The sequence below is a fragment of the Mirounga angustirostris genome, unplaced genomic scaffold (genome assembly GCF_029215605.1).
Source record: "Mirounga angustirostris isolate CCGP_5_RB_7025 unplaced genomic scaffold, mMirAng1.0.hap1 SCAF_2, whole genome shotgun sequence".
Lineage (NCBI taxonomy): Eukaryota > Metazoa > Chordata > Mammalia > Carnivora > Phocidae > Mirounga > Mirounga angustirostris.
Window position 1 is genome coordinate 181,329,298 of NW_026991710.1, and position 12,251 is coordinate 181,341,548.

The 12,251-nt window shown below is 34.5% G+C and overlaps 1 protein-coding gene across 5 annotated transcripts in view; it reads left to right on the forward strand.

Moving 5' to 3' along the window:
• Nucleotides 1-12,251, forward strand: part of MICU3 (mitochondrial calcium uptake family member 3) — a 104,998-nt gene that overhangs the window by 43,650 nt on the left and 49,097 nt on the right. For all 5 annotated transcript variants that reach the window (XM_054508583.2, XM_064585609.1, XM_064585608.1 and 2 more), the window contains exon 3: nt 5,639-5,670. In XM_054508583.2, the coding sequence (XP_054364558.1) occupies nt 5,639-5,670 (32 nt within the window). The remainder of the gene's footprint in view (nt 1-5,638; nt 5,671-12,251) is intronic.

The following is a 12,251-nucleotide window of genomic DNA, read 5'->3' on the forward strand; positions in this document are numbered from 1 at the left end:
ATGGTGGTGTATACAAGTTTTCCCAAACTCTAATTTTTACTGAAAGCTCTAATGTTATTACTGGCAACAAATACTGTCAGTTGTTTTCTTTAAGTTAAAGCTGACTTTGTTCATTTGTAAGAAAGTGCCTGCCAAATACCTAAGTCTAAATAACCATAATTTGTCTGTCAGTTGTTCTTTCAAGTAAAAATCACGTTCCATGAAAAAAAGTTCAGTTCACAACTCAAAGAATTACAGTGCTTTCTCTCAAGACAGCGATAGTACTTTGGAATGCAACAGAGTGCTTTATGCACACTTCCCATTTCATCTCACAGCATATGACGACATACTCAAAGACACCTATCCAATGCCGGGTATTGCACTAGGCACTGGAGATAAAGGGGTGAGGGAAACAAACAAATAAAAATAGGTGCCCTCCACCCTCACAATGCTTACAATCTGGTGGACAAAACCAGCGCTGATCAATGAAATAAGTAAATAGCAAATTATATCTGTGATAAGTGCCATGAAAGAAAGATACTTGAGGCTCTGAGAGCATATTTTGGAGAAGTAACTTAGGTAGCTCAGGGAGATATTCCCTGGGCAAATAAATATCCACATGAAATGTGAATTGTGAATAAGAGTTAACTAGGCTAGTAGGAAGTTGAGAGTAGAGAATTTCAGCAGGAGAAACAGCAAATATCAAGGTGCCATGACAAGAAGGAATGTGATACATGTGAGGAGGGGAAAAAGATCTGGGTAGCTATAGTGCAAGGAGCAAAGAAGAATATGGTATGAAGTGAGGGTGGGTATGTGGGGCAGTTCCACATCATTGAGTTGGTAAGCTTATATTAAACATTTTTGTTTTTATCCTAAAAGTAATGGAAAATCATGGCAGTAGTGTAAGCTGCAGAATAATTTGGTGTGTTAGAAAACAACTCAACTGAGTAACTTTTTAAAATCCTTTTGGCTTTATTCAATGATTCATGAATCAGGCAGCATCCAATCTAGCAGATAGTGAGGAGCTCCAAGGAGCTGTATAAAACAAAAGACTTATAGGCAGAAGGGAACAGGAATAAGAAAGTTATACGAGGCAAAAAAAAAAAGTGGGTTAGTTATTGAAAGGTTACTACCTTCCTTTAGAGGACAGCAGGGGTCTCTCAGGCAGATTACAAACTAGTGCTGATTGACTGATTTAAGATTCCATTTCTGGCAGAACAGAAACTGTAATTAAGCCGTGGCTTGGTTATGTGGGTCTTAGCATAAGGAACTCCATATTGAACCTGTTGTCTTGTTTTTAACAGGTGCATACCATTATTAGATTGTGTTTTGAAAAGATCTTTCAGGGTGGACATAGATTGAAGAGGGCCAGAGTGAGCATGAGCAGATCAGAGAGGAGACTCTTGTCCAGGCTTGAAAAGCTTCTAATAAGGGTGGTAATGGTGATGATGGAGTAATGAGTACTAAAAATTTCTGGCTGGTTTACCTGTATGGATGGCAGTGGAGACCAGGTTTGAAGGGAAATATTGTAACTTCAACTTTGGACATGATGGATTTAAGATGCTTTAGATATCCAAAAGAGGAGATATGGAAGAGGCAGTTGGATCTGGCTTTTGATCATTCATTTCAAGTCATTGAAAATCAATGTACCAAATAATCAGTTGTTTGATAATCTACTTGAAACTGCCAAACAAATGCCTTAAGTTATGTTAGAACAAATTATAGCCCTTTTTCTTCAGAGCTAGGGATATGGCAAAACCTTAAATAAATCCTTAAGAGCTAATATATAGCATGGTTACTGTAGTTGATAATACCGTATTGTATAATTGAAATTTGCCAAAAGAGTAGATCTTAAGCATTCCTAATAGTAACCAAAAAAGTAACTATGTGAGGTGAAAAAAAATGTGTAAAAGCTCAAAAAAAATTAAATCCTAAATAATTTGGCAAATTGGCTACTTTGAAAATTATCTTTTAATCAATTAATATTTTAGATTTTAGATTATTTCCGTTGGAGATGAGGGGAGAGGGCTGGGTAGAGTATATATTTAGGGTTCATCTGTATGTGATTGGTAATTAATGCAATAATTATGGATGAGATTGTCTAGGAGGCAGTATAGAATGAGAACATAGGTGACCAAGGACCAATCCTTGAGGAACTCCTAGACTTTAAATGATGAAGGTACAACAGCTTGAAAGATGAGCCTCAAAAGGAAAAATAGGAGTATCCAGAAACATGGGAACAAAATCAAGAGTATGGAGTCATAGAAGTCAAGGAAAATGAACAGAATGGTCAAATGAGATGTCAAGTTAGATGAGGACAGAAAAATGTCTACTAGATTTAGTAATTTGAAGGTTATTGATGATTTTTAAAATGATGTTTCAATGTAGTGATTAGAACAAAGACCAGATTGCAAGAGCAGATGAAGAAATGAAGACAGTGAGTATAAAGGACCCTTTCAAAATGTTTGGCTGTGAAGTAGAGAGGAAATGAAAGATAGTACTTGAAGGAGAGACTTTATCATGCAATATTTTGTCAGGAGACTCTGAGGTTATCAACTGAAGGAGAGGGAACTATATGAACAAACACATGGGATCAAGAGAGTAAATGATGTGTTCAGAATAGTCCACTTTGGGAGTCTGTAAGGTAGTAGTGATAGAAAAGGCTATAAATTGAGTAGGGCTCTTTTTTGGAGGAATTTGAGGGCTGTGGAAAGGATTATATCTCTCTGCGCTCCTTTAATCTCCCTTTCTTCCCTCCCTTCTAGAAATATTTATTGAGTACTTACCATGTACCAGATAACCGTGTTTCGCCTTGGAATTGGTTGTTTGATACTTTTTGTCCTCTTAAAATATTTTAAGTTTCGTAAGTATAGAGACTGTACGTAGAAAAGGCCCTTATACAAAAATAGATCTATATGTGTTCCATACATTTGTTTAATTGATTTCATACAATTTTTTGTATGAAATCTTTTTATATTTATTATTAAGTTAGCACAGATTTGATAAAACTGTTGATGTATTTTTTAGAATATCAAATGGTATTTTTGCATCAAATTCTATAATTTTTGTCAAATTTATGTTTGAGAAGTCATTCAATAAGTAATGCTTAATTTAGAATTTCATAGTTTGAAAATTTTTAATTCATTATTTTCTTGAATTTTTTCTTCATAATATACTGACTGTAAGCCTGTTGGTGGCTTTTTACTTTTTGGAAATAAATTTCAAATTTGATTCTTTTCAAGATATTACAAAACTACCACTTGCAGGAAAAAACATTCCATTATAAAAAACTTGCACAGGACATTTAACAACCAGAAATTAACTGATCAGTTAGTTTCAAACTGGGACTTTTAAAACATAGTTAAGAATGATCACTAAAGATCAAGTATTTGTAAAAACTTTTTTTCAAGTGTAGGGTTACAAAAAGAAATATTTGCCTCGGAAGAGAAAATGTTTCATAGACTGAATATTAAATCATATGTATATCAGTGTGGCATATTGAAATTAGACAGACTTGTATTTAAACCTGAGCATTCATTTACTAGCTTTGAGAACTTTGTTAAATTATTTATTTTTTTGTCTCCTCATTTATAAAAATAAAAATAATAGCAACCTCATGAGATTTTTGAAGATTGAGTGATATTGGTTGTGTTTAGTAAGATATCAGAAACACAGTAAGCACTTAATACATGTTGGTAGCTGTCATTGTCACTATCTTCATCATCGTTTGAATTCATAATCATAATATTTTTAAAAAATCTTTGATATAATTTTATGGTGACATCAACAGGAAAAAATTGGTATGCTGTGTAAACATTTGCTTAATATAGTTCAAATAAATGTTAATCAAGATATATTTGATTGTTGATTAAGCTTTGTGTTTGAAATCTAGAAAAATTCTTATTTTACCTACCTCAATAGAACCTAAAAGGTAAGTTTCCCTTCTAGAACTAAAATAATTGATTACCTTCATGTAGCTTCAAGTATTATTTTAATTTTAGTTTTAAAAAATATATTGTTAAAAATTTCAAACATACATAAAAGTATTAAAAATATGATGAACATCAACCTATAGCTGAAGAAATAAAATACATCCAATAGAATTGAAGTCCCTCTTCACCCAAGTTATATTTATATATGTAGTAACTTCATATGAAATAAGGAATTTAGAAAATCAGAAAATCCTTTGAAGAACAATCTTAATGGCTCTTTAGTCTTTATAAAAAAAGCTAATAATACTGAACATGGTGACATATCCGGCAGAATGAATATGTCTTTTGTGAATAATTTACCCTGGAAATCTCATAAACCCTACAAAACTCAAGAGTGTGTCTAACTTCCTCTTCTGATAAATAGCTTCTGAACATTGCATAAGAGCATGTGCATGTACTTTAGTGCCATTTGTTTTTCTTCTGTTCATACTGCTATATTTCAAAAGCAACAGATAATAAATACTATTTACAGTGTTCTGTTCATTATGAAAAGGAGGATGAAATAAATGTATTAGAATTAAGGCTAAATCCTGACTTCTTTATAAACCTGTGATTTTAATCACTTGATTACACATTTGTATAAATTATCTTGGGTAAAAAAAGGATATTGTTGCTATATAGAGAAGAAGTCAATCTCCATAAAAATTGGTTTGCTGAATTTTAGAACATACTTCTATGCTTTCGATCTTAAAGTGACTTTTTATATTGCTTACAAAAAAGAAAGTTACATGGCAAAAACTGCCTGTCTTATAGTCTTGACTTCAATGTACTGTTTACAGTAACTATGGTTAATTATAAAGAAATAGCCACATTGCCATGTAAAAAAATTATTGGTTATCATTATTGTAATGTAGCTGAAATAATTAATATTTACCAGCTCCTAATGCAGCTGTGTTATAAGACTTAATCACATATAAATCTGGAGATAATTCTTGGGCAGACATTAGATATTCAGAGTTTTCAAATCTGAGCAAAGGAAACAGCAATGGTGACTGAGCATTTATTCCAATATTATAAGATTTATAGTGTTTGAGATCTTCAAGGGTGTGAGGAGGAATCAGAAAAAGAAAGTGATCTCGGTAATTTATTCAATTATAACACTCTTGTTCTAGAAATGATTCTTAAATACGGGGAAAGAATGGAGAACAGGATGAGGGTCTCCCTATCGTGTTACCTGCTTTCATCTTCATCTCCTTTTCTCATTGCCCCGATCCTTCCCCTTCACCCTAGAGAGACCTGGCGTTTGAATTGTAACTAGAGATAAAGCAGACATCATAGGCAGCACCTTAAAATTATAATTTCTCTATGTTCATATTTTATGTTCTAGTATGAATATTTAATAAATATCAGTATTTGTGTTTTTAAGCCCATAGGATGTTTAACATGGAGTAAGTTAACTTTATAAATCCAGAAATCCCCAAAGTAAGATGATTATGGAAAATGTTTCCTATTCTACTGCTATCACTTATTATAACTAGTGTATAGTACATGAAACAAATACATAAGTCAAATCTATACCTTAGATCCACATCTCAAAGCCAAAAAATATTTTGTTTTTAGATATGGAAGCTTGGTGTTATGAGTTAGGGTTGTAGATGGTTACTGAATTCAGATGTACATTACATGAAGTATTTATTATCTAACTCTTTTATATTTGTTTATTACAGTTGTTAAAACGTGGAAGTCACTTACCAAACAGGTAGGTTAAAGCTCTTGGTGTACATATGCATGCACACTATATATATATGCATACCCACTTTGGAAAATAGTTTGGCATCATCTATAAAATTAAAGATACACATACCCTGTACCTACCAGTTCTCTTGGATCTCAGTTCTGCCATACGTATACATAGTAAAGTTAAACTTGAATATGCCCTATGATCCAATAATTTTACACTAGTCTCTATACCTAGAGAAACTTGTACATGCATGAGAGGTTCACAGGAATGTTATTAGATTATTCATGGTTGGCCAGAAAGACTACAGTACAATGTCAATAAGATAAATAAGTTTTTATATATTCATACAGTGAATAGTATACCAAGTGAAAACAAATGAATTATACTGGTGCTTAAACTAGATGAATCTGGGAAACATAATGACAGGCAGTTCACAAAAATATAAATTACAGTTCCATTTACATAAAGTCTAAAAAGAAACGACTTAAGGATGCATTCATAGGTGGGAAAACTAAGGAATGATAAATATTAAATTCAAGACAATATTTACCTCTGGGGGAGATGGAAGGAAATATCATCAGTGAGAAGTGCAAAGAGGCTTCTAAAGTACTGGTAATTTTCTGTTTCTTAACAATTTCTAACTTTAAATTTTACATATATTCCTTTTGCACTTTTAAATGTATGATAAACTTCAATTTAAAAAAAAAGAAACATATTAGTATAGCATTCTAGGGAACTTCCTTAATCAGTTATAGAGAATCTTCCAAAAGCCTGTAGCAAACATGATGTTTACATATAAAACTTTAGACATTCTCTTTCAAATTAGATAGAATACAAATATGCTATCACAACTACTACTCACTGTTTTATTACAGGTCTAAGCTAAGGGAGTATATTAATTTGCTAGGGCTGCTGTAACAAATGCCAAAGTTGGGTGGCTTAAGCAACAGAAATTTATTTTCTCACAGTTCTGGAGGCTGGAAGTTCAGGATCAAGGTGTTGGCAGGGTGGGTTTCTTCTGAGGCCTCCCTCCTTGGCTTGTAGATGTCTGTCTTCTCCCTCTGTCATCTCCCCATCATTGTTCTGTGCATGTCTGTATCCTGATGTCTTCTTATAAGGACACCAGTCATATTGGATTAGGACCAACTGTAATGACCTCGTTTAATAATCTTAATTACCTTTGTAAAGGCCGTCTCTAAATACAGTCACATTCTGGGTACTGAGAATTATGACTTCAAATTTGAGGTAGACATAACTCAGGCTATAACATGTAGTACGACAAGAAAAAATAGGTTCCAAGGAGCAGGACAGTAAGAAACAATATGATTGAGAGAAAAATATAAAAATGCATAGATTTCAAATTCAGATTTAGTAAAAGTTTAGCAAGGTTGCTGCTAGTATTTCTGCACCAGCAATAGCAATTAGAAACTGCACTATCAAATAAGGTACTTTTCACAATAGCAACAAAAAGTATTAGATTCTTAGTGTACTTAACAGAAGATGTGCAAGATATTATTCTATTTTTTAAGAGATATGAGTAAGCAGAGAAATATGTCATGTTCACAGATGATTCATTTAGAAGAGTAAGGGCCCAGAATTTTCCGAACAATTCTGAAAAGGAAGGAAGGGAAGCAAACAGACAAACAATAGGATGAGAACAATTGGGCCTGTCTCATATTAAGATTAATAATAGAGCTATAATTAAAATAGTATTATATTATTGCAAGAATTTTTTAATTAGGTGAAAATAATAGAATATAGAATCTAGAAACAGACCCAGGCATGTATGGGAAGATCTGTAAATCCCTGGAGGAAGGATTGACCTTTAGGTATTGGAACAATAGTCTTTCCAAAATGGGGCTAAATACAATTAAATATCAAACTGACCACCATATACAAAAGCAAATTTCAGATGGATTAAGTTCTTACTTTGACAAAAAATTCTGAAATATTAGAAGTAAAATAAAGGACACAAGAGGTTTCATTAGATGAGACACATAAAACAAAGCTCAAAGGAAATTTTGGAAGATTTTACTAAATTAAATATCAGAAACTTTGGCATACCAAAAGAGTGCCAACAATGTTAAAAGATGTATGACAGATGGGAAAATATGCTTGCAATATATTAACAAAATATTAAGTGTACTATACTTATATAGGACTCCTGTAAGTCAATATAAAAAAGATAATCAGCTCAGTAAGAAAAAAAGGGTAAACATAGAATGGCTGATAAATATATATAAAGGACCTCAACCTCACTAGTGATTAGGGATATGCAAATTAAACCAATAATATGGTACTGTTTCACACCCATCAGATTATCAGCTTCCAGAAATCTAGCAGGACCAATAATTAGCAACGAAGAGGAAAGAACCAGGTGAGGGTGTATTGTATATTCACTTTTGAGAGGAATTTGGCAAATGTAATAAAGTTGAAAGTACACATCAAAAACTCTACTTTTAGAGAAGTATACTAGAGAAATATTACACCAGCAGTCCTGTACGTATTTTCTGCAGCATCGATTGTAATAGCCAAAATTAAAAAAAAGAAACAATATAAATGTCAGTCAGTTGAGAAATGAATAAAAAAAATTGTGAAATAGGCATTCAGAGACAAATACAGTAATACAGAACCACAATGAAAAAATACATCCAAGTTATGAATGGACCTAGAAGACTGAAAGTTGAGTAACAGCAAGTTGCAGAATAATATAGACTGCCTGTTCTTAAAGTGCAAACACCTTTTCAGGGGTCCATGAAGTCAAAACTATTTTTATAATAACACCAAGAAGATAATTTGTTTTATTATTTGCATTCTCTCACAAGTGTACAGAGGGGTTTTTTAGAGGCTACAGGATGATTGATGATGCCATCAATCTGACATCTAATAGAATATGTGTTTGTGTATTTTTGTGTTTAAAAATTTATCATTTCTACTTCCACATGCATTAAATATGATATCCACATAAACAAGATCTCCTTGGGGTCCATAATAATTTTTAAGAGTATAAAGAATTTACATTTCAGGGGCGCCTGGGTGGCTCAGTCGTTGGGCGTCTGCCTTCGGCTCGGGTCATGATCCCGGGGTCCTGGGATCGAGCCCCGCGTCAGGCTCCCTGCTCCATGGGAAGCCTGCTTCTCCCTCTCCTGCTCCCCCTGCTTGTGTTCCTGCTCTCGCTGTCTCTCTCTCTGTCAAATAAATAAAATCTTTAGAAAAAAAAAAAAAAAAGAATTTACATTTCAGAACTGCTAATATAGAACTGCTGTGTAGCCATTAAAATGCAATGAAGAATATTTGGCAGGAAAATATGCCCATGAAGTATTAAGTGCAAAGAGTAAGTTACAAAACAATATGTAGAAAATAATTTAATATTTGCTGCAATGACAAAAAAGCTATATAATTATGCCTAGAGAGAATTAGACTAAAAGGATTTAAATAAAACTTTCAATTATGGGGCGCCTGGGTGGCTCAGTTGGTTAAGCAACTGCCTTCGGCTCAGGTCATGATCCTGGAGTCCCGGGATCGAGTCCCATATCGGGCTCCTTGCTCAGCAGGGGGTCTGCTTCTCCCTCTGACCCTCCCCCCTCTCATGTGCTCTCTCTTTCTCATTCTCTCTCTCTCAAATAAATAAATAAAATCTTTAAAAAAAAAAAAAAACAACTTTCAATTATGGTTCATTCCTGGATTGAAATTAGTTTTTATTTTCTATACTTGCTAATTTTCCTATAATGCATATATATTAACTATATAATAAGACAAAATTATACTTATTTAAGAAAATTATATAAATCTTTTACAAGGCACCATAATTCTAGGAAAATGAATTTGATACAGCAAATATCTATTTAATACTAACTTACAATATGCGATATAACTCTGATGCTAACCACCCAGATTTAGTGTCAGACTCCACTGATTTAAGGGCACAGTCCCCAACAAGACTGCCCTTATTTCAGATGCCAGCTGCAAGATCAAGGGTCCCCAGGCCCCCCACACTTCTGACCAACTGGCTACAAATCCAAGAGGCTCCCATAATTCCCCTTGAAGTTCAGTAATTTGCTAGACTGATTCAGAACTCAGACACATTCTGTATTTATAATTAACAGTTTATAATTATTTTAAGAGACACAAATCAGGACTAGCCATATGAAGAGACTCTGAGGACAGGTATAGGAAGATCCCAAACACAGACCTTCCATGCCCTCTTCCCATGGAGAAGTGTGTCACCCCTCCTGGCACACCAATATATTTACTAGTGGCAATCTCCACTGAGCTTGGGTGTTGAGTTGTTATTGAAGGTTTCATTATGTAGGTATAATTGATTCATTGGCCCAGTGATTGAACTCAATCTCCGTTCCCTTTCCCTACCCCTCCCCAGAGGTAGGGAGACCTCAGAGCCCCAACCTTCTAATCCCATGGTGGTCCTTTCTGGCTATCAGTAACCCATCCAGGGTCATCCTATAACCAAGTGTGATTCAAGGATATAGCATCTTCCAGAAACCAGGGGCAAAGGCCAACCAAAGTATTTATTATTTTTTTAAAGATTTTTTATTTATTTGAGAGAGAGCGAGAGAGCACAAGCAGGTCCCCTGCTAGCAGGGAGCCCAATGTGGGGCTCGATCCCAGGACCCTGAGATTGTGACCGGAGCAAAGGCAGACACCTAATCGACTGAGCCACCCAGATGCCCCAAATTATTTATTATTATAACACTACTACATGTAAGAGACCAAGATCTAGGCACTGGGAATGGGGAGAGAAATACCCAGTCTGAGCGGAAATACAGATTTTAATACGTTTTAAAACTTCTTAAAGTGAACTGAAGACAAAAATCAGTATGTTGGGGCGCCTGGGTGGCTCAGTTGGTTAAGTGACTGCCTTCGGCTCAGGTCATGATCCTGGAGTCCCGGGATCGAGTCCCGCATCGGGCTCCCTGCTCAGCGAGGAGCCTGCTTCTCCCTCTGACCCTCCCCCCTCTCATGTACTCTCTCTCTCTCTCCCTCTCTCTCTCATTCTCGCTCTCTCAAATAAATAAGTCTTAAAAAAAAAAAAAATCAGTGTGTTAATTAGATAATCCAGACCAGAAGAAGCTGAATTATTACTAAAATAAACTGCTTAGTCAGTAAGGATCTGGTCAATCATTTAGTAGTTGTGTGACCTTGGGTAAGTTCTTATCCTCTTTAAGTCTCAGTAAAATATGCATAATGAGGATGTTAATTAAAATTAAATGAGAGATTATATATTGTCAGGCACATAGAGGGCACTCAATAAAAGGTAGCTATGATTTTTTTTTTTTTTTTTTTTTTTTAGTTGTAAACTCTAGCTGAGTTCAAGCTGGAAGAGATGAAGTTGAATATATGGAAATAGTTAAAATGGAGAAAGAGAGGTTAATATTTATATAATAGATGTGGTATACATTAAGGTATATAAAATATATGCAAAATGTTCTTTTTAATCTCTTGCTCTAACAAAAATATTTATGAGTTTATTGTTTAAGCAGTAAATATTCCAGCTTCTCGTCATTATTCAAGCCCGAATTCTTACCTCTGTGCTGTTGCTATTCTAATCAGAAGCTACTGATCATCTGGTGGCGTCTGTTACTTGCAGTGCAGAGATAGATAGCACTATGAAGGGAATGAAAGCGGGGTTCACAGTGGGCTTCGGGGAATCCATAAATCCCCTAAAAATACCTGTGCTGCCTTTGGCATCCCAGGGTTTCCTTATTTGCCTGTCAGCTCAGCTTTGTAATGAAAAAAAAAAAAAAAAAAACAGTTTATAATGTTACAGAGCATTTTTAGGTACAGCCACATCAGGAAGGGTTTGTCTGAAAGTGCTTCTCAAACTGGAATGTAGAGAAAGAAAATCGCCCGGAGTTCTTGTTAAAAAATACACATTCTGGTTCAGTAGGTCTGGGATGGGAACCGAAATTCTGCTTTTTGAACAAGCTCACAGGTTATGCCTAGGCTATTGGGGAACCGCATGTTGAGTAGAAGAATCAGGTCTGGGAATAGAAGTGGTTTCTAGTGTTTTTCAGTGTGTTACTTAGCAAACCACCTTTTTTATTTCAAATTATTTCAGTTTATCTCATCAAATCCTTTAATAATTTTTCTTTACAATTAACCAAAATACAATTTTCATTTAATTATTTTGAACTCAGTATGCACAATAAATTCAAATTTCCTTTAGTATCTGAACAATGATTCAAATGTTTAAATTTTCCAAAATAGCTCCCCAACCTGCTGTGGTAGTTTGATTTAGAAACAAACAAAAAAGGCTGACTAAGCAATTGAAGTCTGTGTTCTTTACTGAGTATGTAAGTTAAAATTAGAAAGAAAAAAAAAAAAGGAAACAGTGGTCATAATCACTCAATACCCCTGAACTCCATCTGACATCAGCACTCTTCGAGTCACTACTAAAATATTCTTCATTCTTTCCCAATTTGATCCTCTGTCCATTTACTTCCTCCACAAAGCTCCCTAAATCCAAGAGGGCTACAGAAAAGAGACAGTATGTGAAGCCAGGTCATCATCTCTGACCTTGATTAGGAAATTTACCTTTACTTACCACTTTCATGAAACTATCCTTTTCTAACTGGTTCCTA